Source organism: Lepisma saccharinum, chromosome 24, assembly GCF_977018435.1.
Source record: "Lepisma saccharinum chromosome 24, izLepSacc3.1, whole genome shotgun sequence".
Taxonomy (NCBI): domain Eukaryota; kingdom Metazoa; phylum Arthropoda; class Insecta; order Zygentoma; family Lepismatidae; genus Lepisma; species Lepisma saccharinum.
This window is the reverse complement of record NC_139252.1, coordinates 54,852,247-54,879,531: the sequence shown is the minus strand read 5'-3', so window position 1 is coordinate 54,879,531 and position 27,285 is coordinate 54,852,247. Positions and strand designations below refer to the sequence as shown.

At 38.6% G+C, this 27,285-nt stretch overlaps 1 protein-coding gene across 11 annotated transcripts in view; it reads left to right on the top strand.

Annotated features, from left to right (window-relative positions):
* The window catches only part of LOC145978267 (unconventional myosin-XV-like), a 536,876-nt gene that overhangs the window by 497,367 nt on the left and 12,224 nt on the right, over nt 1–27,285 (top strand). For all 11 annotated transcript variants that reach the window (XM_083110775.1, XM_083110774.1, XM_083110769.1 and 8 more), the window contains 4 exons: nt 10,075–10,248; nt 12,890–13,103; nt 18,912–19,093; nt 23,768–23,929. In XM_083110775.1, coding sequence (XP_082966901.1) covers nt 10,075–10,248; nt 12,890–13,103; nt 18,912–19,093; nt 23,768–23,929 — 732 coding nt within the window. The remainder of the gene's footprint in view (nt 1–10,074; nt 10,249–12,889; nt 13,104–18,911; nt 19,094–23,767; nt 23,930–27,285) is intronic.

Below are 27,285 nucleotides of genomic sequence, written 5' to 3'. Positions count from 1 at the left end.
TCATTACTCATCCCCATCTTCGCAAATTAGCCAAAACTGGTACAAATGGCGAAGTAAAATAAAGGAAATCGATTAATCAAACGAACTGTCACCAACTAGACTACAAATGACAGAATAGCACTTCAGGTAGGCTCTTTTGAAACAAAAAATGTGCTATCCTCAGTTTATATTTCATATTTGGCGGCGTTTTTCGCGTTAAAGTGTTAAATTCGGTGTCATTCTGGAAAATGGCAGAATTCGCGTTATTTCGAAATTCTGATACACCGAAAACTTGTCTCCTTAACCTACCGAAATACATTTTCTTTTGCTTTCCTCAACTCTTCGGTGTTATCGTTCAAACTAAAACTTCACATCCCTACCTATAGCTAATGTAAGAGAACCAGGAAAAAAAAAAACATTGAATAGAGATCACTAGGCCCCGGGACTTTATAACATATTTTTCATTTGGCTTCGGATCTAATATTGGGGTGAGATCTTTACATATCTGATGAAAATTAGGCGAAATAGACAAACTTGACAAAGCACATTTTGACATATTTCACCAATTTCGCGTTCTTACAACATACGTGGTCGTTCAATATATAAGTTTCCGTATGCTGTAAAAAAATTTATTTTTAAGATACATTAAAAAAAACTATACATACATGTGTAGGAGGATCCTTCCTCACTTCTCCACATAATCCCCAAAGAGATTCAGGCATTTGTCCCACCGTTGCACCAATTTGTCCATACCCTTTGCAAGAAAATCAGGACTCTGGCTATTGAGCACTATTCTCACTTCTTCATCTGTTTCGAAACGGTAACCTTGCAATTCAGACTTTAACACCGGAAAAAGATGAAAATCACTGGGCGCTAAATCGGGGCTGTATGGAGCATGGGGCAGCCGTTCCCACCCCAATTCTTCAATTTTGTGTTGTGTTTGCACTGCTAAGTGGGGGGCGAGCGTTATCGTCAAGAAGAATGACACCAGCTAACAGGAGACCTGGTCGCGTATGTCGAATTGAGTTTTTCAGTTTATCCAATGTTTGACAATAACGGTCAGCATTAATTGTTCTTCCTCGTTCCAAAAAAATCCATAAGCAGATCGCCCTTAGCATCCATGCTTCTGAACTCCTTATGACGCGAGCCCGCGTTTTCCGAACAAGCATTTACTTTTCGCCCTTGAGCGCATGCGCCTTCACGTCTGATAACAAATCGATTGTTGTTCCTTGTAGACGAAGGATGGTGCTTGTCAACCATGTGCTTCTTTTTAATGGTATTGCTTTATACAATATTTTATAGAACAGGGAAACTTATATATTGAACGCCCCTAGTATTTCTTCAATTTTGTTGTAATAAGACATATTTCTGTATAATTTCGTAATTCTCTCGCACATAATCGGTAATTTCATAAATTTTTTCATCGTAGCTTTAGCACAACGGATAGTTCATACTGTCGATGGCAGGATATGGAAATTGCGGAGGAAGAAAAGTAAAAACAATAATACCCCACTTTTTTTATCCCGCCGACAATTGATAGCCATGGAAACATTATTGAGGAAAAATGTTCTCTCTCATTGTTGCACGGGAAGTAAAGAAGTTTCGTTCTCATTTCTTTGCCTTTTTCGCTTTTCACAAAAATCAGTCAAAAGTAAAAATAACATTAGGTACATTACAGCCCCTACTCTACTCTATCGGGTATGGGAGCAATTCGAGAGTACTGTTGTGCATATTTTTGGCTTTACTGGGAATAATATTTCTGCATTTTTCTGACATATTTGTAATTTTTCATGACATATTTTCCAATTTATATGACATAATTACATACATATTTTACAGTTTTATAGGACATAAAGTCCCGGGCCCTAGAAATCACCATTTGGTGGTCCAAGTTCAGTGGACGCCATTTTTAAAATGGCTGCTCTTGGATATATTCATTATTCTACAAATAGTGCCAAGTTAGCGGATAGTTATTTTCCTGAGACCTAAAGTTTTATGGACTCAAAATTACGCCAAATAGTACCGTAATGGGCAAAAGTTATCACGATCGATAATGGTGTTTTTTTACATCTTTTTTTTTTGTAAGTAAGGATGTATATTCTCTTGCAAGATGGGTACATGTGCCGAAGCACTCAACAAATTTGCCTCAATCAATCAATCCTTGTCCTAATTCGTAATTCACTTGTGGAGTTTGCATTGAAATGTTATCATTCGAAGTCACGAACCGTTTCTGTGCGATTACATCATTATTGTTGTTAACTCGAAGCTTGGGCTTGGCTGTGCATAATAGTACTTTTTTAAGTTCCTTGTGGATCTCTACAACCCAAACAATTGCAGCGCAGAACAGCTCAATTGTAGACACGGTGAAGTAACGCCAGTTTCGGTCTTTGAGAAACGTCGAATTGTGTGTGTCAGCAAGAAAAGATACTTTGCTTCGTATTTGACACACAAACACGAAATGTTTACGCGTTATGACATCGTATTCACTTACAGCTGACCGACTCAAATCTTCATATTTTGTACAGTACGCTATATTGACTCATCCAGTGTTCGTGACCATTTTAATAAAAAGAAAAGGTTGTGAATTGCCCTAGGTGTTATTCAGCCTCGTGTTCTAGTACGTGATGTATCTCAATGCCTGGACAGGACAATGCGGATAAAGACCTTGACATGAAATTTGCAAGCATATATTGTCGGCACAGCAGAGGAATGTATCGCTATTGAAAACTTTGCATTCTATTACGTCACAGTGCAGACTGTTTAAAGAAAGATGAAAATCTCTGTTCCGCCCGACTAACAAGTGACCGCATTCCTTCCTTTGAGATTTCTAAATTCAGAGACCGAAATTTGCACAACGCTATTTATGAAAAATTTCAGCTAGGTGGATGTGTGTAACTGTATTTTATGCTGTCTTGTTTACAAACATATTATGTTACGCACACATCTGGTGTTATGTAGTCTGGTATACAGGGAAGGCCGGGTTTGATTCCTGTGGAAGCACCATAAGCGTGCGCACATGGGGGCAAGGGGGGAGGCAATTGCCCCCCTGAATCATTGGACGTCCGCAGTTTTTTTTTCACGGATGGACAAGCAATGTATTTTTCCATAGGGCATATTATCCCGATAATTCTATTGCCCCCTCAAAAAACACAACTTGAACTTGAAATTATCGCATTCCTGCATCCCTTTTATAATAATTATTTTAAATTGAAAAACCTTGGACGGTAATCAATTCTAGGGGTCAAGGGGGCAAACATTGAAGTAAAAGAAAGGAAGACTAACAGACAAAAGGTTACTGAAAATGGTATTACTTTTCACGTCTCTCTTGCATTATTTCTTCCAGGTGGCCAAGAGTACCTGCAGGGGGTGCACAGAGAAGCAATTGCCCCCTCGATTTATCGGGAGTTGGCCCTGGGCGCCGAACGATCAAAATGAAAAAAATTGTAAAAGAGAATGCCATGGCGCCCATGAAATTTATGGTGTCCTATTAAATCAATATTGTTTTCAGTTTGCAAAAATTTAGATCTGACACTGTTTGGCGTCCAACCTTACATTTCCATTCCGAGACAATATTAAACCTAACAGTGTTTATTGCAATATTTCAAGACAGCTTGCTACTACTCATAATTCACCACACAATAATTTCTCGCCAACGCGCACTTTGTCTGTTCCATATCTTACTTAAAAAAATAGTGAGATCACAGATTCGCGCGCTCTGTGCCTTTTCTGGAACGAAACAGGACTTGAAATGAGCCTGTGTGTGAATAAAAAAAAATCACCCGTGCCTGAGCATAAAATATCCTTATGTTCTGTAGACTTCCAGAAACAAAGCAAGATGGAATTAATGCAGAGATATTTTTGTACCAACTTAGCTCCTGCAAAAAGAGAATGCGACAAAAAGTCAGTGCAGGAAGGCAGTAATGATAATTTATAACTTACATTTTCTTACGTTAATGGACGGCATGCTACCGCTTGCAAAAGCTTCCGTGGAAGAAAATTACCCAGGTGGCGCTGGGGAAGTGTAGCAGCGGTGTCGGTTGGCGTTGAAAAGTTTTGAACGAAACGAATGAAAAAACTCTCAGCTCATTTCCTGGAGCAGTAAGGTCGGTAACAGAATTTGTAACCTGGAACTGTTTTATCGCTTCCCATTGTGCGGAAAGATGATAAATCTTGCACACTATCGTAAAAAGAAGAAAGTACTTTGCAGCACGAGTCTCGAACATGTCATGAAACGAGATAACTTTATCACGCTTCCATTCCTTATGCAGTCGAGAACCTCGGTATATCACGTGCTCGATTCCCGGTAATATCACATTTGTGTCGTTCCGATCATGCACAGCGGCGGTTGGTATCTCTGAATCAGGCGAAGAGCTAGTAGGAAAATAATAGGGTAATAGGGAAATCTAGTGTTGGTTTAATAAAAGAACATCTACAGTTTATTCCGAGAAGTTTATTGTGCTTCTCATTCGTACGAACACAAGTGCTACAAAAAAATATTCGAGAACCGAAACAGTTGAACATGGATAGTGCAGCTTTGCACAGACTACAACCTATGTAGTATATTAACTCTTGAATTCTCGTTTATACACTTTATATGTTTATTGACAAAAACACCCTACATTTAGATCAATAGTTAAACATAGTTATTAGAAAATGGGGTTTCTAATAACAAGTATTGTGTGCTTTGTTAGAAACCCCATTTTGTAATAACTATTATGTGTGCAACTATCGAACTAATTATCTCTATTACCCCGTTATTTTCCTACTAGTTCTTCGCCTAATTCAGATCCACCAGCCGCCGCTGTTATGCTTTAAACTGCAGGTCCTGTCGTTTTCGTGACATTAGCAAACGTTACCAATATTGCTAGGTGAAGTTTAAAGACAGTAATTGTGATAAGTAGCGAATATATAGCAACGAGATTACAAATAAACGAAATGCTATGGAGTCATTCCATGCCAAATCAACACAGATATGTGCAATTTCCAACCTGACCATCTCAGATTTTCATGAAATTTGGGGAGTTGAAACTATGCATAGAACTTAGTAACTATGAAAATTTTTAGTTTCGTTTGTCTTGTAATTGTTAAATTATTCAAGGTCAAAGTTAGCAGAAATTGCCCTTTTTGAGCCCGCTTAGCTATATCAAATGTGCTGTAACTCCGCCCCCTTTTCGCCTAGGAAGCTCCAATCAAGCTTATAGTACAGGGAATTAAACAAGCTTTCCAGTGATATATAACAAGCCTACCTTTGGATAAAAATATAATTTTGTCACGGGACCTTGAATATCTCAAAACATGTCATCACCAAAAACCGTGATAAAAATATATTTGGTCCCTCATGCCATACTATAAAACATATAAAAAAATCATTCTGGGACTGCAATGGGATCAGAAGATACAAAATAATATGTTACTATGTGACTGATAAAAGCCTCATTACATGAACAATGACGAGTCAAAAGTCCTTTAACACCCCCTACAAAATGTAAAGGAGTTATCCTCCTGGTCATGAAATAAATAGGTTAGGCACAGGGAGATCTCTAGCTGTGTGTGCCAAGCGCAGGTCCGGCATATTGGATATTTAAAATTATAATTTGTTAAATTAACCTTGACGCTTGTTGTTTGTTTTTTTCCTCAACCAAGATGAACAACTCTGTGTAGAGTGCCACACACGTAAATTTGCCGTTGCGTAGAAACGAATTTTCGTTTCGTCTCCCTCTCTCTTAGCATCACGTGTTCTACCCTGCTCGAAAACCTTCGCTATTGTTGCCATATTGTCATTCCATTCCTGGACACACTCGCGCAAACTTCATTGAAAACAATTGAACAGCGCTCCAGCTCGCGGTTCCCACCGGTCAGCAGGGACGGCAATGTGGCAATATAGCACGGCGTAGTCGTTGCTTCTTTTATGCAGTGCATGTTCATTGGCTAGCTAGTAACTAGTGTTGCCAACTGTAATAATGAAGCACTATTTCTGTCACGGAAGGGGAAAGCAGGTAAAGTGGCGGTGAGTTTTGTTGGATTGGAAGCACCATATTTTTATTTTATACTAAGTATTTGACCGGTTTGACGTTGTGTGCGTGTATTGCGTGTGTGTATGTAAAAGTGTGTGTTTGCTAATGAACGTTAAATTCCATAATGCCTCCAGTTCTGTCGAAGTTGAAATCAAAAACCTTGCATAGCCAAGCTCGGGAAATTCTAAGCAATTCAACTCTGGCTCCGGCAGGTGTTCTTGTAGAAATTGCATAGAGGAGGCCGTCATTTTTGCTGCTTAATGCGATACATATTGTTTTCTGTGTTAAAATTGCCATGCTTTGATGGGTGACCAAGTTCATAGCAGGGCCGGCGGAAGGGGAGGGCGAACCGAGCGGCAAAATTTGAAGAGAAGAAAAAAATAAGCCTATTGAAAACTGTGATCGAGCGAGATATTCTTTTGCGCTGAATAGTATTGAAATAGCATAAGAAGTCACATTATTTATTTTATATTTTGATGTTTTAGTTAGGAATATATTGATTTTCAATTTTCCGTTGCTGCGTAATGACCGGGGGGGGGGGGGGTCGAAATAGAGCGGCATCTGCCGCCACCTCCCAGGGAGGCAAAATGACTAGCGCCGGCCCTGGTTCATAACAAAAGAAAAAGCCGCGCAGCTTATCGTCTAGTGGCAGTATATGTACTTGTTATTGTTGTCGAAGCCGGCATCCTTTGTAAATGTACAATAAAGGCAACCGACTGTCGCAGATCTCAGAGAGGAAATAATAATACTGTTTGAGGAGGAGTGTTATGGTGCAATTGTAGCGGTTTAACACGTTGGCATGTTATTATCTGCCGTTGCAGTTCCATACCAGTGTATACGGGTTTTGGGAGTGAAAAGTTAGAACGCCACCAGTGCATTAATGCAATGAAAAATAATATATATATATATTTTATTTTGTTTGAAATCACTCAAATAAGGAATCGTATGAAGAAGTCTTCTTTGCAGCATTTTTGGTAATTTTACTTATGTGTTAGTTCATATTTTGCGAATTTTTAGTCCATATGTATGTAGCTACATACAAAGCCACTTGTTAGTACATATTAATCCTAGTCCTGGTATAATGCATGACGTTTAAAACTCAACGTTAGATAGACCTGAATTCTCTAATTTTATTGTTGTACGTAACAGCTGTGCATCGGCGCACTGCAGCGATTTTTCTATCTGCTCCATTAGCAACACTGCTTCTTTAGTTGTTTCGCGCATCGCACGGCAGAATTAACTGCGCTGGACTCTAGATGCCGTCGAATTTTCAAACGTCAGTGATCGGTTGGCGATGCAATCATCTGTTCGCCAGTAATCCTGCCCTTGCATTGTCAAAGAATGCGGCATTCTTCAGCGCATCACGCCAAGTGTTTACTCTCCACGAATGGAGGAAAGCGTACGCAGCGAAAGCAGTGGCGGCCGGCGGCAACTATGATGGGTAGTGCCAACGTGATCAAGTAAATAGAAAAAAAACCCTCTGCAATGCCACCCCCCGCCCCCTCCTTGAGGTTGCGCCACTGGCCAAGATGTTTATCCTCGTTTGGTAACGTGGAATACAACGTGTGTTTAAGTAATAACGTACTAATCCGATTCATCTTCACTCACTAACCTATCTTTATACACTACCCATGCACACGGATTCTAACTTGATGTCGAAAATATCTTTGTTATGAAAATAAATTGTCGAAATTTCAAAGGAAACCCGCCTCATCATAGGATTTTTTACTTTTATATTTTTAAAAAAGTCTTGATGGCCCTCTTTGTGCATCTATCTATTATCAAAAATGTTCATTTAACTTTGGAAAAATATTAGGTTCGTTTCCCCATAAGTAGGCAGAAATTACTTCCCCAACGGGTCTTACAAATCAGTCGTATTTGGCGACTTTTTTCTGAAGGTGGCAACTGTGTCGTGTCAACACTGCGAAAGTTCCCTCGCCAGGCCAGGCGAAGACGGGCACGGTTTCTTATGGGGTAACCCCGCCCCCTGCCACTTTGTTCTCGTCTCATGGTGGAAATGTTCCTCGCTGAGACTTCTTCAACCCTCTACACGTGTGTCAACTTGGTTAGGCCAGCTCTTGGGCGGCACGGACTGTTGCCTCGCCAGGGTACGAACGAAACAGCTGGCGATGCAGTGAGGAGGTTGGGGCGGTCGTCACGTCAGCCTGACCGATTGCAAGATTCGAATCTCCTTGTCTGTAAACTATCAATGTATTAGTTTAACAATACTTGGGCGAGGTATGCGTTTCTTCTGAGGGTAGTGCCATGGCACGGCGGCTCTATCCCTTGAGCTGCCGCTGAGCGAAAGTAATATATAACGTTGTTGAAGTTTTCAACACGGAGGCACTCTGACACAACACACAAGCGAAGGGAAAGCGAGAGGAGAAAACAAATGACTGTCCACTTTAATTCGCGAATTTACCGCGGTTCTTATCATCTTGGGTGAGCTGTAGCCTGTATGTGTCGAGTCGAGTACACGGTTCTGATTACACTAGCAGAGAAGACACTAGTTTCCACACTCTAGTGCATTCATGGCACAGTGCAATGCACAGAGGAAAATGAAATTAAAATTCCGAAAAGAAGTTACAGAAGTCCGCCTCCCTTTCCTCCGATTTCTAAACTCTTCAGATCATCCTATTTGAATTTTGATTCAGTCCGTTACCGATCCCCCCCCTCTTGCACCCCTTGTTTTAAATTTGCAGTAAGAATTGTTGATAAAAGAAAAAAAGATAAGGGAATGTTTCCCCGTATACATTGAAAGGTCCAAAATGGCTAATGTGCCGCCGCACGGAACAGTTTCAACTCATTACCGCCCCCCACATATATTTCAAGGTTTTTATTACCAAATTGTGATACATGAGATTGGTCAATAAATAGAGAAATTTTATTCAGATGCGATACCATACCAGACCAGTCATTTAGATGTCTAACAGCTGTTAAATTTTCAGCTCAAAACCTGTAAATTTACCGAAGTTAATGTGGTCACACATTAGTGGCTTAACCCGCAACATACAGGGTGACACAGAAAAACGAGAACTTTTGAAAAACCCACCAGACACCAGAGAAATCAGATAAAAAAAACATATATTGACAGAAATTGAACTGTTACAACTTGCCATTTAAGATACAGTAATCCGCAGTATCACTTTTTTGAAAATTACGTCCTTGAGATGGAGTCCTTTGCTAGCTCTGCGTTCTTAAAATCTGTCATTGAGGTCCCTCATGCAACATGCCAAGTGGGATGGCACGAATTTCGTCTTTAATTCGGTTCTTCACGTCATCCCTTGTTCTTGTACAGCTGACTCTTAAGGTGGCCCCACAAGAAGAAATCACATACGGACAAATACGGAACTCCCTCTGCGCATATTGCAAACTATCATTGTTTTTGTAAAACATTTTTTTTATGCAGAAAGCACGATGTTGACCGCTGCACTGATCCATGATTACTAAATGGCAAGGTTGGCTGTGCTCAAGATACCATACTACGGGGTATTGCCAGTTACGCTTTTCAAAAGTTCCCGTTTTCCTGTGTCGCCCTGTACCTTCTTACACCTCCTATGGATGCATTGTGCCCCCTCAAACTTTTTGATAGGGGCCTGTGTACCCCTTAAATCCTTTTTATCCGGATTGTAACTCGCCCCACCCTTTAAGAAAATATTTGGCAGACACAAGATATCATTTCAAAACCCTCATTTTTAGTAGCTAAACGTAGATTTGGGTGTTCCCGATATTATTATTATCCCAAAAAAAGTTCTTATTTATTTTTGTCTATTAACCACCTTGAGAGGTGGACAGCGTTTCAACAAATGTTTTTAGCGTTTTGAAAAGAGCATTCCTCTTACACAGTTTCTGTAGATGTTTTCAGACTGTTCTTACCTTTTTAATGTGTTTGTTATATGCCCTGTGTCTTTTTACACCCTTGCATTTTTCGCCTTTAACTTTTTCACTTTAGGGTAATGGTTTCAAATAAGATGATTTTTTCCTCATATATTTCAATGGATGCATAATGACCATACATGCTGACGCACCCAAAATAAATAAATTTATTTTTTTGTTTTATCGACATTGTCTTCTCTTCCAGGTTGATCTAGTGAAGTTTACGTCAACCCCCATCCAGCAATCGCTGCTGCGTCTGGAAGCTCCCGAGCTGAACGAGTTGGCTGTGGAATGCTTCGTGTCCATCATGAGGTATATGGGCGACTTCCCCATGCCGGCGGAGATCACCGAAGTCAAGTGTGTGTACACGATCCTCATGGTAAGCAGCAACAAGCTTTCAGAAACATCTCGCTTCCAAATAATAGCCAGAAACAAACAACAGTTAACAGAGTATTTTCATCAATTTAGCATTCGGTTTTCTGCACACTGCTCATGATATTTTGAAGTTTGTCTCCTGAACGCATGCATGCTGCGCATGCGTCAATTGTGGGGAAAAGGACAGCTTGCTCTGCGACGACATTAATGAGCATTTCTACATTCTAATTTCTTCATATGGGAGAAGTATTTATTTTACACGATAGCGCTCAACTAAGATTATGTTACATTTCTTGGATCTGAATTGACGCATGCATCAATTGTGGGAAAATAATTATTACTTTCTTTCACTTCAGATCCAAGAAATGTAATATAAGCTTAGTTGAGCGCTCTCGTGTAAAATAAATACTTATCCTATATGAAGAAATTTGAATGTAGAAATGCTCATTAATGTCGTCGCAGAGCAAGCTGTCCCTTTTCCCACAACTGACGCATGCGCAGCATGCAGGAGACGCCTGAGTTTAGCAGTTTAAGGATACAGTGGAACCCAGATTTTACGTTCCAGGATTCTAGTTCTCTCCCCATTATATATTTGCCTTTCCTAGTTTCATTGCGTTGCTCCCACGTAGCCAAATGGTAAGCGCTCTCACCTTTGGTGCGAGCGGTCCTGGGTTCGGTTCTTAGTGGGGGGCGGGGCAAAAGTTTTGGCATTGATCCATCATCTTTAGGGCAATTGGGGGAACTACTTGAATGGAAGAAGTAGCAGGCTCCTCGAAAGCTACAAAACAGCGGGGATGCACTGACGACGGACAACCCAATGGGAAAGCCGCTCAGGCAGGCCTTGGTCCCTAAAGAGGGCTGTTGAACATGGAGTGTAGTTTTAGTTCAATTGCAACACAATAACGGAAGTATTTTCTGCATTTTCATTTATGTAGCCATATGGCCGTGAAGCATATTGAAACAGAGATTCCACTATATTTGGATGGCCGCTTGTGACTGTCAGTGTAAATAAGATGCGAGTTAGCAATTCTAGTTGGATTCCACTTTAAACTGTAGGTCCAGTCCCGATTAGCCTTACTGTGCACAAAGTTAACTTAAAACATCAACTCAAACCAAACCTAAGCAATTCTAGTTGTGGAGACGGAGATGGGGTGTTTAGTTCTTCACTAATGTTATAACATAAATGTTTTATCGTTAGTATGTACATTGAGAGAGCAGAATTCTTAGCTTTTAATGTTTTCATAAGATTACAATTTTCTTCAAGATATAGTTTTGTTGAGGTAATTGTTCGAATGGATCATTGTTCAAGTTACCTTGCAGAAAAGAAGTTTATTATTTTTAAAGTAAGCTTGTTTTGGCATAATATAAACCTTATGTAGTACTTGGAACATAGCATAAAAAAGCAAGATAGTGAGAATAAATAATATATGGGTCGTTCAATATATAAATTTCTGTATGCTGTAAAGAAAAATATTTTTAAGATACATTAGAAAACTATACATACATGTGTAGGAGGATCCTTCCTCACTTCTCCACATAATCCCCATAGAGATTCAGGCTTGCACCAATTTGTCCATACCCTTTGCAAGAAAATCAGGGCTCTGGCTATTGAGCACTATTGTCACATTACGCTTCACTTCTTCATATGTTTCGAAACGGTAACTCTGCAATTCAGATTTTAACACCGGAAATAGATGGAAATCGCTCGGTGCTAAATCGGGGCTGTATGGAGGGTGGGGCAGCCGTTCCCACCCCAATTTTTCAATTTTGTGTTGTGTTTGCACTGCCGAGTTGGGGCGAGCGTTATCGTCAAGAAGAATGACACCAGCTGACAGGAGACCTGGTCGCTTATGTCGAATTGCGTTTTTCAGTTTATCCAATGTTTGACAATAACGGTAGCATTAATTATTGTTCCTCGTTGCAAAAAGTCCATCAGCAGAACGCCCTTAACATCCATGCTTCTGAATTCCTTATGACACGAGCCCACGTTTTCCGAACAAGCATTTTCTTTTCGCCCTGGAGCGCATGTGCCTTTCACGTCTGATAACGAATCGATTGTTGTTCCTTGTAGACGAAGGATGGCGCTTGTCAACCATATGCTTCTTTTTAATGGCATTGCTTTATACAATATTTTATAGCACAGGGAAACATATATTGAACGTCCCTAGTAAGTGATAATTTTCCCAATTATCTTTGTATCATTTCTGGCACATATTGTTTTTTTCAAACAAAAAATTTCTACTGTTTAGTCTTCATCGGATGAGACAAAAAGAATATGTGCTAGAAATAATAACTACATTGGAAAAACATTTATTAATATTTATTGGCAGTATTACTTAATAATGTTGGCACAAGGTGTAAGCTATGCTTTAATTTTTTTTAAAAAATAATAGGCTTTCTTCTATTTGTAAGTTTGTGAAACCCAAAAGTTAGTAAGCTGTTTGTTCCCTTCCTGCTCTTTCTCCAAATCAAAATACATGAAAAAGTGCCTGTCGAGGACAGTTCCAGTTTAACTGGACATTATAGATAATTTGTACGGAAACCACCATTAATATTTAACAGGTATCGTCATACACTGTGTAGAGCATATAATTTAAGTGTCATTTCCTCATGTGTGTGTACTGAATTGCATCTGCTTCTTGCAGCACTGCCACAAGCACGAAACCCTGAGGGACGAAGTGTACTGCCAAGTCATGAAGCAGACGACCAACAATAAGTCACAGCAGCCAGACTCCTGCCAACGAGGATGGAGGCTCTTCAGCATCATCGCTGCGTACTTCATCTGCTCCAACACCCTCAAACCTTACCTCTTCAAGTATCTGGAGACTGCAGCTTATGACAAGAGGAGGGCTTACCATGGTAAGTTGTTTACACGATTTTACGAGAGATCGAAATAATTAAGTCGATGTGTAACTTTTGCATGCACTGTTTTTCTTTTTAACACTTTGACTGCCACAATAGAAGAAAAAATAATTTCCCTGGGTCCACAATGTTTTATTACGAGAATATAATAAAAACGTTGAAAGCAATTCTTGATAATTAGATGAAAAATTGTTATTTTTAAATTATTTTATATGGGTGAGTCACATGCAACTCACACGGCGCTAGAATCAATTATGTTGCATGCCACGTGGGTTATATTTGGCGCACAGGATATTTATTGTTTTTTCTGAGCATTGAGACTTTTGTTATTTGCAACATGACTCTGCTGTATACTATTGTATCATATTATTAGAGGAGCTGGCCAAATGCATAATCGGAAAAACTTGAAAACAGATCACGAGTGAAAATATTTTTTGTTTAAATTTCAATTAAATCTGACAAGTAAAGGCAAAAATAAATATTAAAATACAAGGGTCGTTCAAGGTTGACCGGGACTTTTATTTCTGCAGAGGAAATAGGTAGCAGAAGAAACACCAAACTATGTCAGTTTTTCAAAGTATTCTCCGTGCGCACCGAGGCACCGTTGCCATCGTTCTGGCAGCTCCCGAATTCCTTTGGCGTAGAAATAACTTGGTTGTTGTCGTAGCCACTGGAGGACATCGCTCCGCAGTGCTTCGTCTGTCGTGAATTTCTTCCCTTTATGCCGCCACTCCATGCTGCGTCTTTTGGTCTCTGGGGTTGAATTGTGCAACCATGTTTCATCACACGTGATGATGGATTGCAACAATTCATCACCTTCTGCTCGAAACCGATTCAGAAGCTGTTCACAGACCGTCTTGCGTGTCCACTTCTGATCGAATGTCAGCTGGCGGGGAACCCACCTTGCACAGATTTTGCGGAAGCGTAAGTGGTTGTGAATGATTGACTCAACACTCCCGACACTGATATTCACCTCGGCAGCAATATCCCGCACCGTTACTCGCCGGTTCTCAAGAATAATTTGCTCAACACGTGCGATATTCACTGGTGTGACTGCAGTCGGGCGAATGTGTCCATGCGCTTCATTTGTCACCAGCTCCCGTCCTTCGCGAAACTGCTCACACCATTCGTACACTCTTGTCCACGACATCGTTTGTTCACCATACTGTGCTTGCAATCGTCTGAAAATCTCAGCTGGTTTCACTTTCTACTTCACGAGAAATTTGATTACACACCGCTGCTCCACAGCCACAGACACACTGCTTGCCGCCATGTTCGCTGCAACTGCTGCACATGCGCGAAATACGTCATGCCGGGCGCTAGTTACTCGCGAAGGAATACATTACGTCACCCGCACGTTTCATCATGATCCGGCTATTCATCGATTTTTTACGTACGAAAATCCCGGTCAACCTTGAACGACCCTTGTAGTTAATGTACATCTAATTTATTTGATCCACTCTTTTTAAATTGTTCATATTAATTATAACAATAATAGCATCACTAAATAAGACTTTCACGAACCAACTGTGCAATATCAAGGTTTCTCCTGCCTGAGTGATATTCTAGGTGTGATTTCTTGCAAATGGGTCTCCTCTAGATATTATGCAGTCCTCTCTCCAGAGCAGATACATTATAATTCTAATAGTTACTATTGTTATTAGGGCCGAGTCGATACTGGTGTCCATGTATCGGTATCTGAAAGTATTGGTTGTGGAATTTATGTACCGATACTGGCCAATGTTTTCCCCAGGGTGCGAAATCCTGAGGGGGTAGGGGGGATTTCCCCCGCACCAACAATCTTTCCCTCAAGAATCCCCCCACTAAAAATTTCCAGGGGGGAGAGTTTTTGTTATAACAAACAAAAGATAAGCAATTACTTTTAATTTCAAATATACTTTACTAAGAATAATATAGAAAACGCACAGAAATTAGTGTAGTTGTAAGTATTGAATGAATTCTCTCTCAAGAGATCGTTAACAAATCTGCATCAATATGCACAATAAAAGTAAAACAAGAATGCAAAACAATAATAACTATTAAATTTCATTAATTTATATTAACATAAAGCACAAACTAAACAAAGACTTACACATAATAAAGGCTTCTCCGATGGTGCAGTGGTGGCGTCGTTGCCTTGTAATCAAGGGGTCCCGGGTTCGATTCCTGGTGGAGGGACATAGTGGTTCGGATCCCACTTTAAACTGTAGGTCCACTCCAGATTAGCCTTGCTGTGCATAAAATGGACAAAACACCAACTTAATCAATCAACGTTACACATAATAAAACCACTTTAACTATTTCATAATTTATTTAATATCTTCAACCAGTTTGTAAAGAAATTCTTTGCAATATCTGATATGTATAAAAGTATCAAATTAATTTACTTTATGTAATTAATAATAATAGTATTATTCTTCTTATTAATATAATCATATATTTTTAAGTGAGTAATTTATTTTTACTGTTAATAACATTACAAATATGTATATCGTATAATGTACACATGTTTGGGGGCAGGGGGTTTGAAGATCAAAAACTTTCTCCCCACCAGTTTTCAATGATTTCGCACCCTGGTTTTCCCGGCATGTTTGCCTTTCACGGGGTTCTCAAAAATACCCCCTGACACTTTCACTAATTGTTATGAAAATTATGCAGAATTCGAAGTTGTCTGCCAAAAATCTAGATTTTGTGATTATATAACATGTATTTTAATATTTCAATGTCATTCTTGAATTTTTTAAAGCAAAAACTCTTTGTAAATTGATGCTTTCCGAGGGTGCCCACTGCGCCATCGAGATTTTTGGGGAGGATATTTTCCCTTTGAAAAAACATAAAATTCAACATTTATATATTTTTCCAAAATATATCTAAAAATTTTACACCTTAAATGCTCCATATTTAATCCATTATGAAGAAAATAAAGTACTTAGGGGCAGGAGTACTCACAGGTGGGTTTGTGGACGCCCATTGCATCCAAACAAATTTTGGGGGGAGGGATTTTTATGATGGAAATTTGACGTGAACAGTATAGCATTGAACACAAGTTACCATTGCTGCTATATAAATAGCAATTTGTACACTTCCAAGGGAAATGTAAAGGGTAATATGTATTATCAAGAGGGGGAGGGGTGGAAGGAAATATCCAACTCTTACATATTGACATGTGGATTCTGGGAGGATTATGAATTAAACATTGGGGGGGGGGGGGGGGCAATATCTAACTCTTGAATATCAGCGTTAAGTCCTACATTATAGAGGGTATTTTAGCTAGGAGGGATTGAGCTTTAAATTGAGGGGGTATCCAACTCTTGTATATTACTATCGTCTAGACTGTTGCGAAAATTCTGGTGACTGAGAATTATTTGTTTTGGAGGAGGCAACATCCACTCTTCAACATAAACAGTAAGTCTAAAATTGGCACAGAAATTTTGGTGGGAGGATTGAGCATTAAGTTTAAGGTGGGAGATATGAGGCTCTTGATAACGTGTTAAATGTTAGATTGTCAATGGATTTCTGTACTGGAGGAGAGTTCGAATATTATATTTAGCGATATGGTATCCAAACGTTTTTGGCACCGAATGTGCGAAAAGAGAAGCTGGATGAGAGTAAATATCGCGGAGTCATAAGAAAGTATTGACATCCCATTAAATTAACATTCTTGAAAGACTGCAAAGAAATGGATGTAAAAATTTTCTTGCTAACAATATTGTGTTACGCAAATGCGTGTTTCGCATTTTACTAAAGTTTTATACTATGGCTGCATTACATAACATCACTTCTTAACATACAATGCTTATCGTGTTGGTATTCTACTTAATTTAAAACAGGTGCATCATTTGGATGATGTGCTTCTATTTGCAGTATTAATTGTAGTATTGATTCCCTGTATGCTGCAATAATTGTACTAAGTATACTTCTCATACAGTAACATCTTGCACGTTACCCGATAAAACAGAAAGATAAAAAATAAATAATATCAAATTCCTTCGCATTTCGAACAACTTGTCGCAGGACAATTTTACTTTAACAAGTGACATTTGCACTGAAGATAGAATCCACGTAACTATTGCTATGGATTACTAAGATAATTATATTTACCCCAAGCAGAGGGGGGAGTTCTTTGAAGGAGGAACCTTATTAAATTCTCGCCATTAGCTTAGGAATTTCTAGCTAAGGTTCTGTAATGTCTCGTGAAATAATAACTGAATCGGTCACACGGCTGCAGCATGTTATTTGGTTTGCCCAGGTTGTTGAATTTTCTTGTGCAACAATTTCTGTTAAATACTCAAATTTATAAATCTTATTCTCCATTCACAAACTCTGTTTAAATGCATATTTATATAATTTAACTTATTACACTCAGTAGCCAATCAATGTGCTAGCTTTCCGTCATTGCAAAAACTGAACTATTAAAAATATATTGAAAGTTTAACATGGTATTGTATTCAAATAACACCAATTATTACTTATTCATCCAAACTATTTGGGGGGGGGGGGTTATGATGAACGATTTTGGGGAGGTAATACATCCACGATCTTGGGGTGATATTCGATTAAAGGTTATTAAAAATGCGTTGCATTCCAGTTTGGGGATTCATGATTGGCAAGTTTGCTTATTTTGTGTAGTGAGAGTGACATTCATGCACAAATTCCAAAGGATGAAATAATAGATAAATTCGCAAGGTCCAGTATTCAGAGACAAAAGCTTCTTTCAAGATCTTCATACTAAAGTTTGTTTTAGGATTAATGCTGTCTTGTAAATAAACATTATTTTAAAAACATCACATATGTATGTTCTACTTCTGATTTTTTTTTCAATGAGTAATCAAAAAACAACACAAAATGAGCAATATGGCTTACCATTTACGTGATACTCTGAGAACTTAAGATATCTTGTCGTCTAAAAATGTACTGTGTAATCTGTGGTTCAATATTTACGATTAATTGGTTTCTTTCTACAAAATATTAAGTTCTTATTAGGAAAACAATTGTACATTTTTTCATATACATTTTTTAATGAATGAGCATAAGCAATAAATAGTAAAAAGTCAATACATGTCTTTACTAAAATTCATATAATTATAATTACATATTGTATTTCCAAATATGCAGCATATTTTCTCTTAACAGAACTCGCACATTGTTACTTCATATAAATTTAAGCAGATCAAAATTCATAATGTATTTTATGATGTTAAATATGTTAAGAGTTATCATTATATCCATACAATGTAGTTTGATGTGGCAATTCATCTCTTATCCCCTGATTAGTGGTAAACCTTGCGCATACTAGAGGCATTACACAGTATTTGATGTAATAGTGACGTGTTAGATGAAGAAAACGAATAACTCACGACGGGGAGTATCAAGTAAAGTGTTCATTAATACTATCTAATAAAAAAATATCTGAAAATACTGTCCTAACTAAATACTTAATGGGGATTATGACATGAACTTGGGGGGGGGGGGGTTGCTTCCTTGACTTTTGGGGGCAATGCATCATTGGCTTCTGGGGAGGATTGCGCCATTGGCCTTGAGTGGGGGGGGGGGGTTGTGCACCCCTGTTGCTTTCACACTAATATTAATCAATATTTTGAACAACTTTTAATTATTAACAATTTTCAAGCATCAGTATTAGCAATTTTTATCATTATTATATTTGCATTTTAAAATGTGAAGTATTAAATTTGTAAATAAGGATATTTGCAAAATGTAACATGATCAGTCTGAAAGTAATGTAATTTGATTTTGATAAAAGAAGATAATACTGAATACATATCCTTTTTGTATTTTATTCCACAGGTACGGCTTTGGTTTGCCTACAGAACCTCCGCAAGACCTTCAAATATGGAGGAAGGAAGAATGTGCCAAGCGTAGAAGAGATCACAGCCATCAGCGCAGGAAGGAACTCCAAGCGACAAATCTACAGACTCCCTGGAGGAACGGAGAAAGTCATCAACACAAAGTCAACGACAGTTGTTCAGGTAATTCAAGACAGTTGTTAGCATTTGTTCTTTGGAAGTATCCTGTACTGTGTTATTATTATGATTTTATTTTTCATATTCTGTCAGACTCAAAGGAGAATGAAATCAGAGGAGTCGCCTGAAGGGAGTTCACGGAGCACACAAACTCCCAACCGAAAACTGAAAATTTACAAGTTTTCTTTTCTGCACAATAAAACACTACATTTCAATATACTTATTTTACAAAGAAGCTTTTTTCGTTCGTAAAGTCTTCACAATGCTTAAAATTTCCCAATTTCCCCTGACTGTTGACAAGAAAAGCTCACCAGGTTAGGCAGCGAGAGGCTGGGGCACATCTGGTGCTATTAACTCCCTCTGCTGTATTCTTCCTGTGTTGAAGCTCTATCGAAGGAGTCGAGAGTAACCAAAGGGGAAAACTGGAAATCGGAGCATGTGTGCCTTCCGAGAGAACACTGTCAACAGATGGCAGCAACTGTTCGGAGAATGCCGATAGCGGTGGAGGGACGAGGTGTTTCATTTTTCATTTCGTTTAGCTTCTGTATTGGGGAAAAGTAAGCAGTAGTTAAGATATAATGCAAGCAAGCACTGTTTGCATTGTTATAGTAATTCCTAAGATCTTCGATGTTTTAGCCTAATATCTATCTTTTCCAATATATTTCACCAAATATTAAGGATGCACACCTCCTCAACAACTGCATTGAAAACTATTGTTGCGCACCCACAACCTTGCATGGCGAAGGTTTTAGGCTCAAACACTGTATCACTAAAATGAGCAGATTATCGTACACTTACATCGATAGTTAAAATGTGTTACGTAAACCTTTAGATAATGTAGATGAGTCAAAACGAAAGAAGTCGAAGACAGATGTTAGCAGAAAATAATATTTATCTTGGTACACATATAAGACGAACTGGATAATTAACAATTACATTTTTATGGAAAAGAAATTATAATTGTTATAAACTCCTACAGATTAGCCTTAAAATAATAATTTTTAAGTTTCGCGAGTTGCAATTCTCATCATGAAATTTGAGCATTGCCAGAGACTTACGAATGATATATAGGGAACTGCTGTGAAATTACAAATAGCTATTAAAAAATCACATATTCGACGGTATCATGATTAGCTAAAATGAGAGTGGGGATTAATTCTTAGAAGCAAGAAAAGGAATTTCCAAAAGTAAAATAAAGAGAAAAGTAATTGTTTTTTGGTTTGGTTTATTTTACTTTGCTTTCCTGCCACTTTTGGCTAATCGCCAAGATGAGGATGAGTAATGAAATGATGGAACTGATGAAGGGACATTGACAAAGAATATCCATTCCCTGGCTGAGATTCGAACCCTGGACCCCTAGTGTTGTAGGATGCTGTGCTAACCACTCTGCCACGGAGTTCGGCAAGGAGAAAAGTAAGGAATTTCAATAATTCAAATTTGCAAAAGATTAATTGATTGATTGATTTGTTGTTTTAAGTCCACTTTATGCACAGGATGGCTAATCGGGACTGGGCCTACAGTTTAAAGTGGGATCCGAACCAAATCTGCAACGTAATTTTTCCATGTTTTTGAGGGAGTTTTCACGGGCGACAGAGGGGGTTGGGGGGGGGGGGGGTTGTTAAGCAGACACAATAATTCGCAATAAATTAAAATTGGCCTGTATTTTGTAAATGTATTTTCGCTAAGCACTCGGGCAGAGTGTCTACACAATGTGCTACAAATACAAGGTCCCAGGTTCATATTCTCGATAAAGCACGTGCTGTTATATTCGCACTTTTATGTTGCTTTTCTTCGACATTTGGCAAAGGCACTAGAGGAATAAAGAAAATAAGTCTTAGCTTCAATTCTCAATACTGTTCTCTTCTCTGCAATGGTGATCAATAATTGATTCCTCTGTGCGTTTGTAGCCACTTTGGTCTGGGGGAGGGGGGTGTATATCTTCTCTGATTTTAGGCTGGCTGTGAACACCCAAGGATTTACTCAACGCGACGCCACTGAGTGAAACATGTTTTACATGCACTGAATGTGAAAGGAAAAAGTATCATATTTTATTATCTGAGGCTATTTTCACACACCAGTCCATTCACAAGTACTTGGTTTCTAGAAAAATGTTAATAAGGTTTTTCACTTTCATGACATGTTCCTCTCATCTTCATCATTGAAATTAGTGAGACACAAAAGTGTCAACCTTACTTCCACGTAGTACACCATGAACTGCATTTTGCAGTAGGCTTTTGCGTCTGGAGCCATGGCCAATATAATCCTTTATGTGTCCACATGTGTTTGTACCTTCAACTCATTCATCTTATCACAACTCATCCTCACTTTGCAATTAACAAAAGTGACAGAAACATGAAGTAAAATAAATCAATTCATTCATTCATTGAAATTAGCCAAAAGTGGCAAGAAAGCAATGCTAAATAGCCAAAATACAAAATACAGTATGACACATTTCTGTTGTTTATTGTTTATGATAAGTTGAGAGCCATAACTGGAGATTTCTGCACCCAGAGTGAGAATAGATTTACCACCCTCTGCACCAAGTTGCCATTGTCATCTGAAAAATGATTTGTCTTCCTCTTCTGCTCAGTTAACTCCATGCAGTGGTTTGTCATCAGATCTTGATAACGCTGATGTGAAACATCATGTATAGGGTGTCCCAAAAGTCCTTCACCATAGACCACATTGCAATATGCCAGGACATAGACAGACTGTATACCAGTGGCGGAGCGTGACCTTTCCAACAGTGTAAGCCTAGTATGACTAAGGCTATTTCCCATTGTGCTTATTTTTGGGCTGACATGGTTAGTGATTTATCCACACACATCGACCCCCCCCCCCAATTTTTTCAGGACACTTCCCTGGAATTTTTCACCAAATCAAAAATTCTGGATATCTGATAATTAAGTCAGTGTTATTCCTATCACAATGAGTAACGTATCGATAAAAAATATGCAAAGTTAGATAAAATTAATAATAATAATAATAATAATAATAATAAACAAACGAAAACAGAAGGAAACAGAAAAGTGCTGAATACTTTTTACAACCGCATAACCAAGTATCAGCTCCGTATCATGAATCGCAAAATCGGCGCACTTTATTTTTCGTTTCTGTTACTATGTCTGCTAGAGAAGGAAGGGGTGGGCCTACCTATGTCCACAAGTTTCTTCTTGGCAGCAAAATCCTTGCTGGACAACGGCGTCTTCAACAAGTTCTCCACCCCACTGCATAATCACTCTCATTTTATTCCATAATGCACTTCACTACTGTATCACACCACAACACAGGGACTACAGTCTGCTTTTCAATAGATGGAATTCGCAAAAGCAATACCTCGAGACTTTAACAAACACACAGCAAGAAGGGGGAAACAAAAAGAAACCAGATCCAAAATCGGTCACTGCTCAAAGCAGTGATCTTTCGGACTGTGAGGGGAATATCCCTTTCGGATATAAATAAATTCCCTCTCTTGCCTTAAAATTTCCTATATTTAGTAAAAAAAATCAAAAAAATACAATATTAAGTATAAAAGAATTGCTCACTAATTGTAGGGACATATCCAGAAATTTCTATCAAAGGACATGTAAGTGCTTTCTTAGGATACTGTAAAAGCAAATCTAGCAACTAAAAGATCATAAACAGGCTTTTTGAATGCTGTTCGAAGAGTGTTTGAATCACGGACTACGTAATTAATAATATTTTGTTCACATTTGACATGAGATTTGTAAAATTGGTTCAATCTTCAGTTTTCATTAACATTTATTTATTTATTTACTTATTTATTTCACTGAGATGAACTTCGAAGTTTTTACGAATTTTGCCATATAATTACATACATTTTACTAGAACTAATAAAGTGTAAGCCCGGCTTACACGGCTTACATGGACGCTCCGCGCCTGCTGTATACCACGTTTCTAGAACACTCGATTGGTCACAGATGACCCTTCTAAATGGGCCACATGTTCACCAGATTTGAATCCATTGGACTTTGCATTCTGAAACCCCGTGTGTGCAGCATGAAGATCCATGATCCGGCTCACCTCAGCACCAAGATAGAGAATGAATGCCATGCCATAGATTCAGATCACGTTCCCCATGTGCTAAGCAACCTTCAGTTACACCTACAGACCTGTGTTGAAATCGGCAGAACAAAATTGTGAATCGGCCTGTTTTCTGGCATCTTGTAATATTAGCTCGGGATGAGCATTTGAATCCAGATAATTCAAATCTGCATGCAGTGAGATTCAACCATTGATATTCAAGTCTCGAAATCTTAAACCAATATTTAAATCTTCATTATCTGAATCCATTAAGATTGAAAGTTTCTGATACTCCCCATGTCTAGTCTTAGCCTCATTGCTGATGCTTCCCTTCCAATCTTCAATCCAGGGACACACCTAATAGACCAGACATGGCAGTAAAGAAGTAAACAGTTGCAAAGAAGTGATTGTGTGAACTGCACCACTATATTTGTGCACTCCTGTTCACATAATGTGGCACACTTTAGAGAGTTGAACAGGTAAAGTATGTGCAACTTTATCTGAACAGGAGTGTACATGCCCATGCACACACACACACACACACGTATAAATATTGTCATGTAAAGGTAAAACCAATGGTGATAAAAGAGACACTTAAATGGCAAAATCTTATTGTGGTAATATTATTTCTTACAGGATATCATTGAAGAAATTTGTTCCGTGATCAACGTTCGATCCCAGCACGAAATGGAGGAGTTCTCCTTGTACTGTATAGTGGAGGGAGACACTTTCACCATGCCCCTTGCCAGAGAGGAATACATCCTCGATGTGACGACTGAACTTCAGAAGAATCAGCAAGTGAGTATACACACAGACACACACTTCTTCTTGCTGTTATCTAGCATAAGTCAGTTGCATAAATAAAATACAAATCATACCCAGTGCTCATTGTTGACATTTTAATAAGGTTCATGAGCTTTTTGTTAAATAAGTCAAACATCAGAATTTTGTAAGAAAGTATTACATGATGGCAATATGGATGGCATGTTAGAAATAGAAATATTGCAAACAGTTCATCCTTTATTCAACACTGAAATACATTAAAGACACTAAGAGGAATAATATACAATTAATTACATCGTGTAAGTTTTAAACCAGGCCACAAATTAATTTTACATTAATTGATATTGTAACGAAGCGTACAGGCTTTACGCTTCGTTACGATATTTACAATATGTTCATTTGGAAAGTATTGTAAATATTGTAATGAAGGGTAAAACCTGTACCCTTCGTTACAATATCAATTAATGTAAAATTAATTTGTGGCCTGGTTTAAAACTTACACTATGTAATTAATTGTATATGTTCATTTTGAAAGTAGAGTTATAATGGCCTAATACATTAATTAAAATTAATATTGTATATTATTCAAACATATTGCAATTATATAATTTTGTACCTACTTGCTGACTAGACAAAAAATGTCTACTAGAATTTGTAGTAATACAAGTTTGGCTTCTGACGTATTTTGGAACTTGTAAGCGATAAAAGATAAAATTATTTTGTTGTTACGTGAACCAGTTAAAATCTTCTGTATAAACCTAGAACATATTTCTATTATGTGTTCTTATTGTTGTTACAAAGAAGTTTAAGCAAAAATAGTAGCTGAAACCAGAGCTGGCTCAGTGACATGGTATGCCAGAGACCTGGGGTTGACTGCTGGTTATGGCTACATTTTTCACTTAAATTCCTCTGCAGTGCTTCTGCTGTGCGTGCCTAAACACAAAATACAGTAAAAACTGCATATCCCGGAACCTCTATAAGAAGGAAACCTGTAAATACGGAAAGAAGGTCCCCAGAAGGGACCGATTTTATACCTGAAAATGACCTCCTTAACGCGGAAACAGAACACCATTTAAAGACCAACGAGATGTTTTTATTCTCAGTAAGGCGGAAAGTTCTTCCTTTATTTTTTCGCTCGCAAGAAAACAATGCAATACTGTAAGTGGTACACACCTCTGTTGCCATTAGCTTATCGGTAACATTGTCGATATGAAAGAATGCGCTTCAATACTCATAGCTGTTACGATTACGTTTCTTTCTTTCATCTCTTACCCTCTTTCTTTTTTGTTCACTTTTATCTCAATCTTTCTTCACCTCTCTTGTTCCATCTTTCAATCTTTCTCTTTCCCTCTATGCACATCGCGCTACGATGCCAGGGGTCCCGGGTTCGAATCCTGGCTTGGGCATGGATGTTTGCGAGTGTCCATTTTACTTCGCTTTTTGTGCCACTTTTGGCTAATTTGCGAAGATGAGTGATGATATGATGAAATTGATGAATGTATCGAAGTTTTATTAATGCATGTACATGCATTATTACTCTGCATTATAAGTAATGCGAAATGTAAATCTGTCTTTCCATTATTTCCTGCAGCGCTCTATACTGTATTTAAAGTCAACCCTGTGTAAGAAGGAAAATTTTGCTTGGAACCATCATGTTCCGGGATAGACAGGTTTTACTGTAGTATGACATATTTTTTCTTTTATATTTTCTGTCAAAGGTGTTGTAATAAAACAATGATCCTATAAATTGTATGTATGTTGTATTTGAACTTAAGATGGAATAGTGTTGAAAATGCATAATGATTTCAAATTATTATCGGGATGCCTGTGGTTTTAGAAACCAGAAACAAGAAGATGAAACTGTCCACAGAATATGAGTAACTCAAAGTTTTATTTGACAATGCTGGCGAAGGCTGCAGCAATCGGATAAGTGAACATTAAGAATTAGTAGTCAATCCAGCCTTGTAATTAAGGGTACATGGGTTCGATTCCCGGTGGTTTCTTCCCGCTATCAACATTGGTCAGTTGGCTCCCTGATAGCATAATGGTAACATCATGGTCTTGAAATCAAGGTGTTATGAGTTCAATACCTGGTGGATTCATGTTGTTGAGTTGCTGTTTTTAGGTCCACTTTATGCACAGATAGGCTAATCAGGACCGGACATGCATTTTAAAGTTTGATCCAAACCACTGTGTGCCTCTACCAGGTATCAAACCCAGGATAACTTGATTTCAAGGTGACAACGTTACCACAACACCATCGGGTCCACATAATGGTTCCAATCCTATTTCAAACTGTAGGTCCAGTCCCAATTAGCCCATCTGTGCATAAATGGACTCTGTATTAGCCTTTCCAAAAACTATAACATTTATAATTGCTGTGTAAGCTTACCATAGGTGCTTGGCGTTCCTCGTCCCGTCCCTCTCGGTGAGAAGAAGTTATTCTTACCCACCTGCATATAGGACACAGCCGTCTAACGCATGGTCACTTGCTGCAAGGTCTGGACCCTCCGTTGTGTCGTGTTTGTCATGTTGTTCTAAGCATTCGACATATTCTCATTGAATGTGCCGATCTTGCTTACCTCCGGCAGACTTTTAACCTTTTCGGCTGTTTGTCACCCCTGTTGGGTGATGACAACAGTATTTTATCAATTGTTTTTAGGTTTTTACGAAGAGCTGATCTCTTCCACCGTCTGTGAGGAGGCTTTTAGTTTGTTTCCGACTTTTTAACGTGTTTGTCTTGTGCAGGTCTTTTTACAACCTTGCACTTTTAATATTTCCCAAGGGGCTTTTTTCACCCCTTGTTTTAATCCCTCTAGTCAGAATTTTAGGTAAGGGGATATTTCCCTGAATACAGAAGGTTGTTCGCTTTATATCCGACCATTTTTGACAGGTACTCACCTTAAGAGATACCGCGCCACCACCACCGATCATGTTCTATTGGACCCCCAGCATTGTGTACTATCGCCTGGCATCGCAGTTTCCATTGCAGCAAGCTCCGGCGCAGGACAGGCATGGGAATTCTGTCCCACTCCTCCCTGCAAGCTTTCCATAGACCATCCAGGGTGCGTGGGTGGCGATGTTGAAGACGTCGTTTCAACCATCCAAATGCGCAAAAATCCATTGGACTGGCATCTGGGCTTTTCACAGGAATGTCTTCAAGCTGAATGACACGAATTCCTAATTCCTCTGCCATTTCCTGATAAAATCGTAGTGATCTTCTGGAGGTATGACTCGAAGCCTTGTCCATATGGATCATCACCTGGTTCGCGTCCATTCCATACAATTGTGGGATGTCTCTCCGATAGATAGGTGTCAGAATGGAGTCTTGGAAGTATCGGACATTCACCTTCACGTTTTTGTCCACCTTG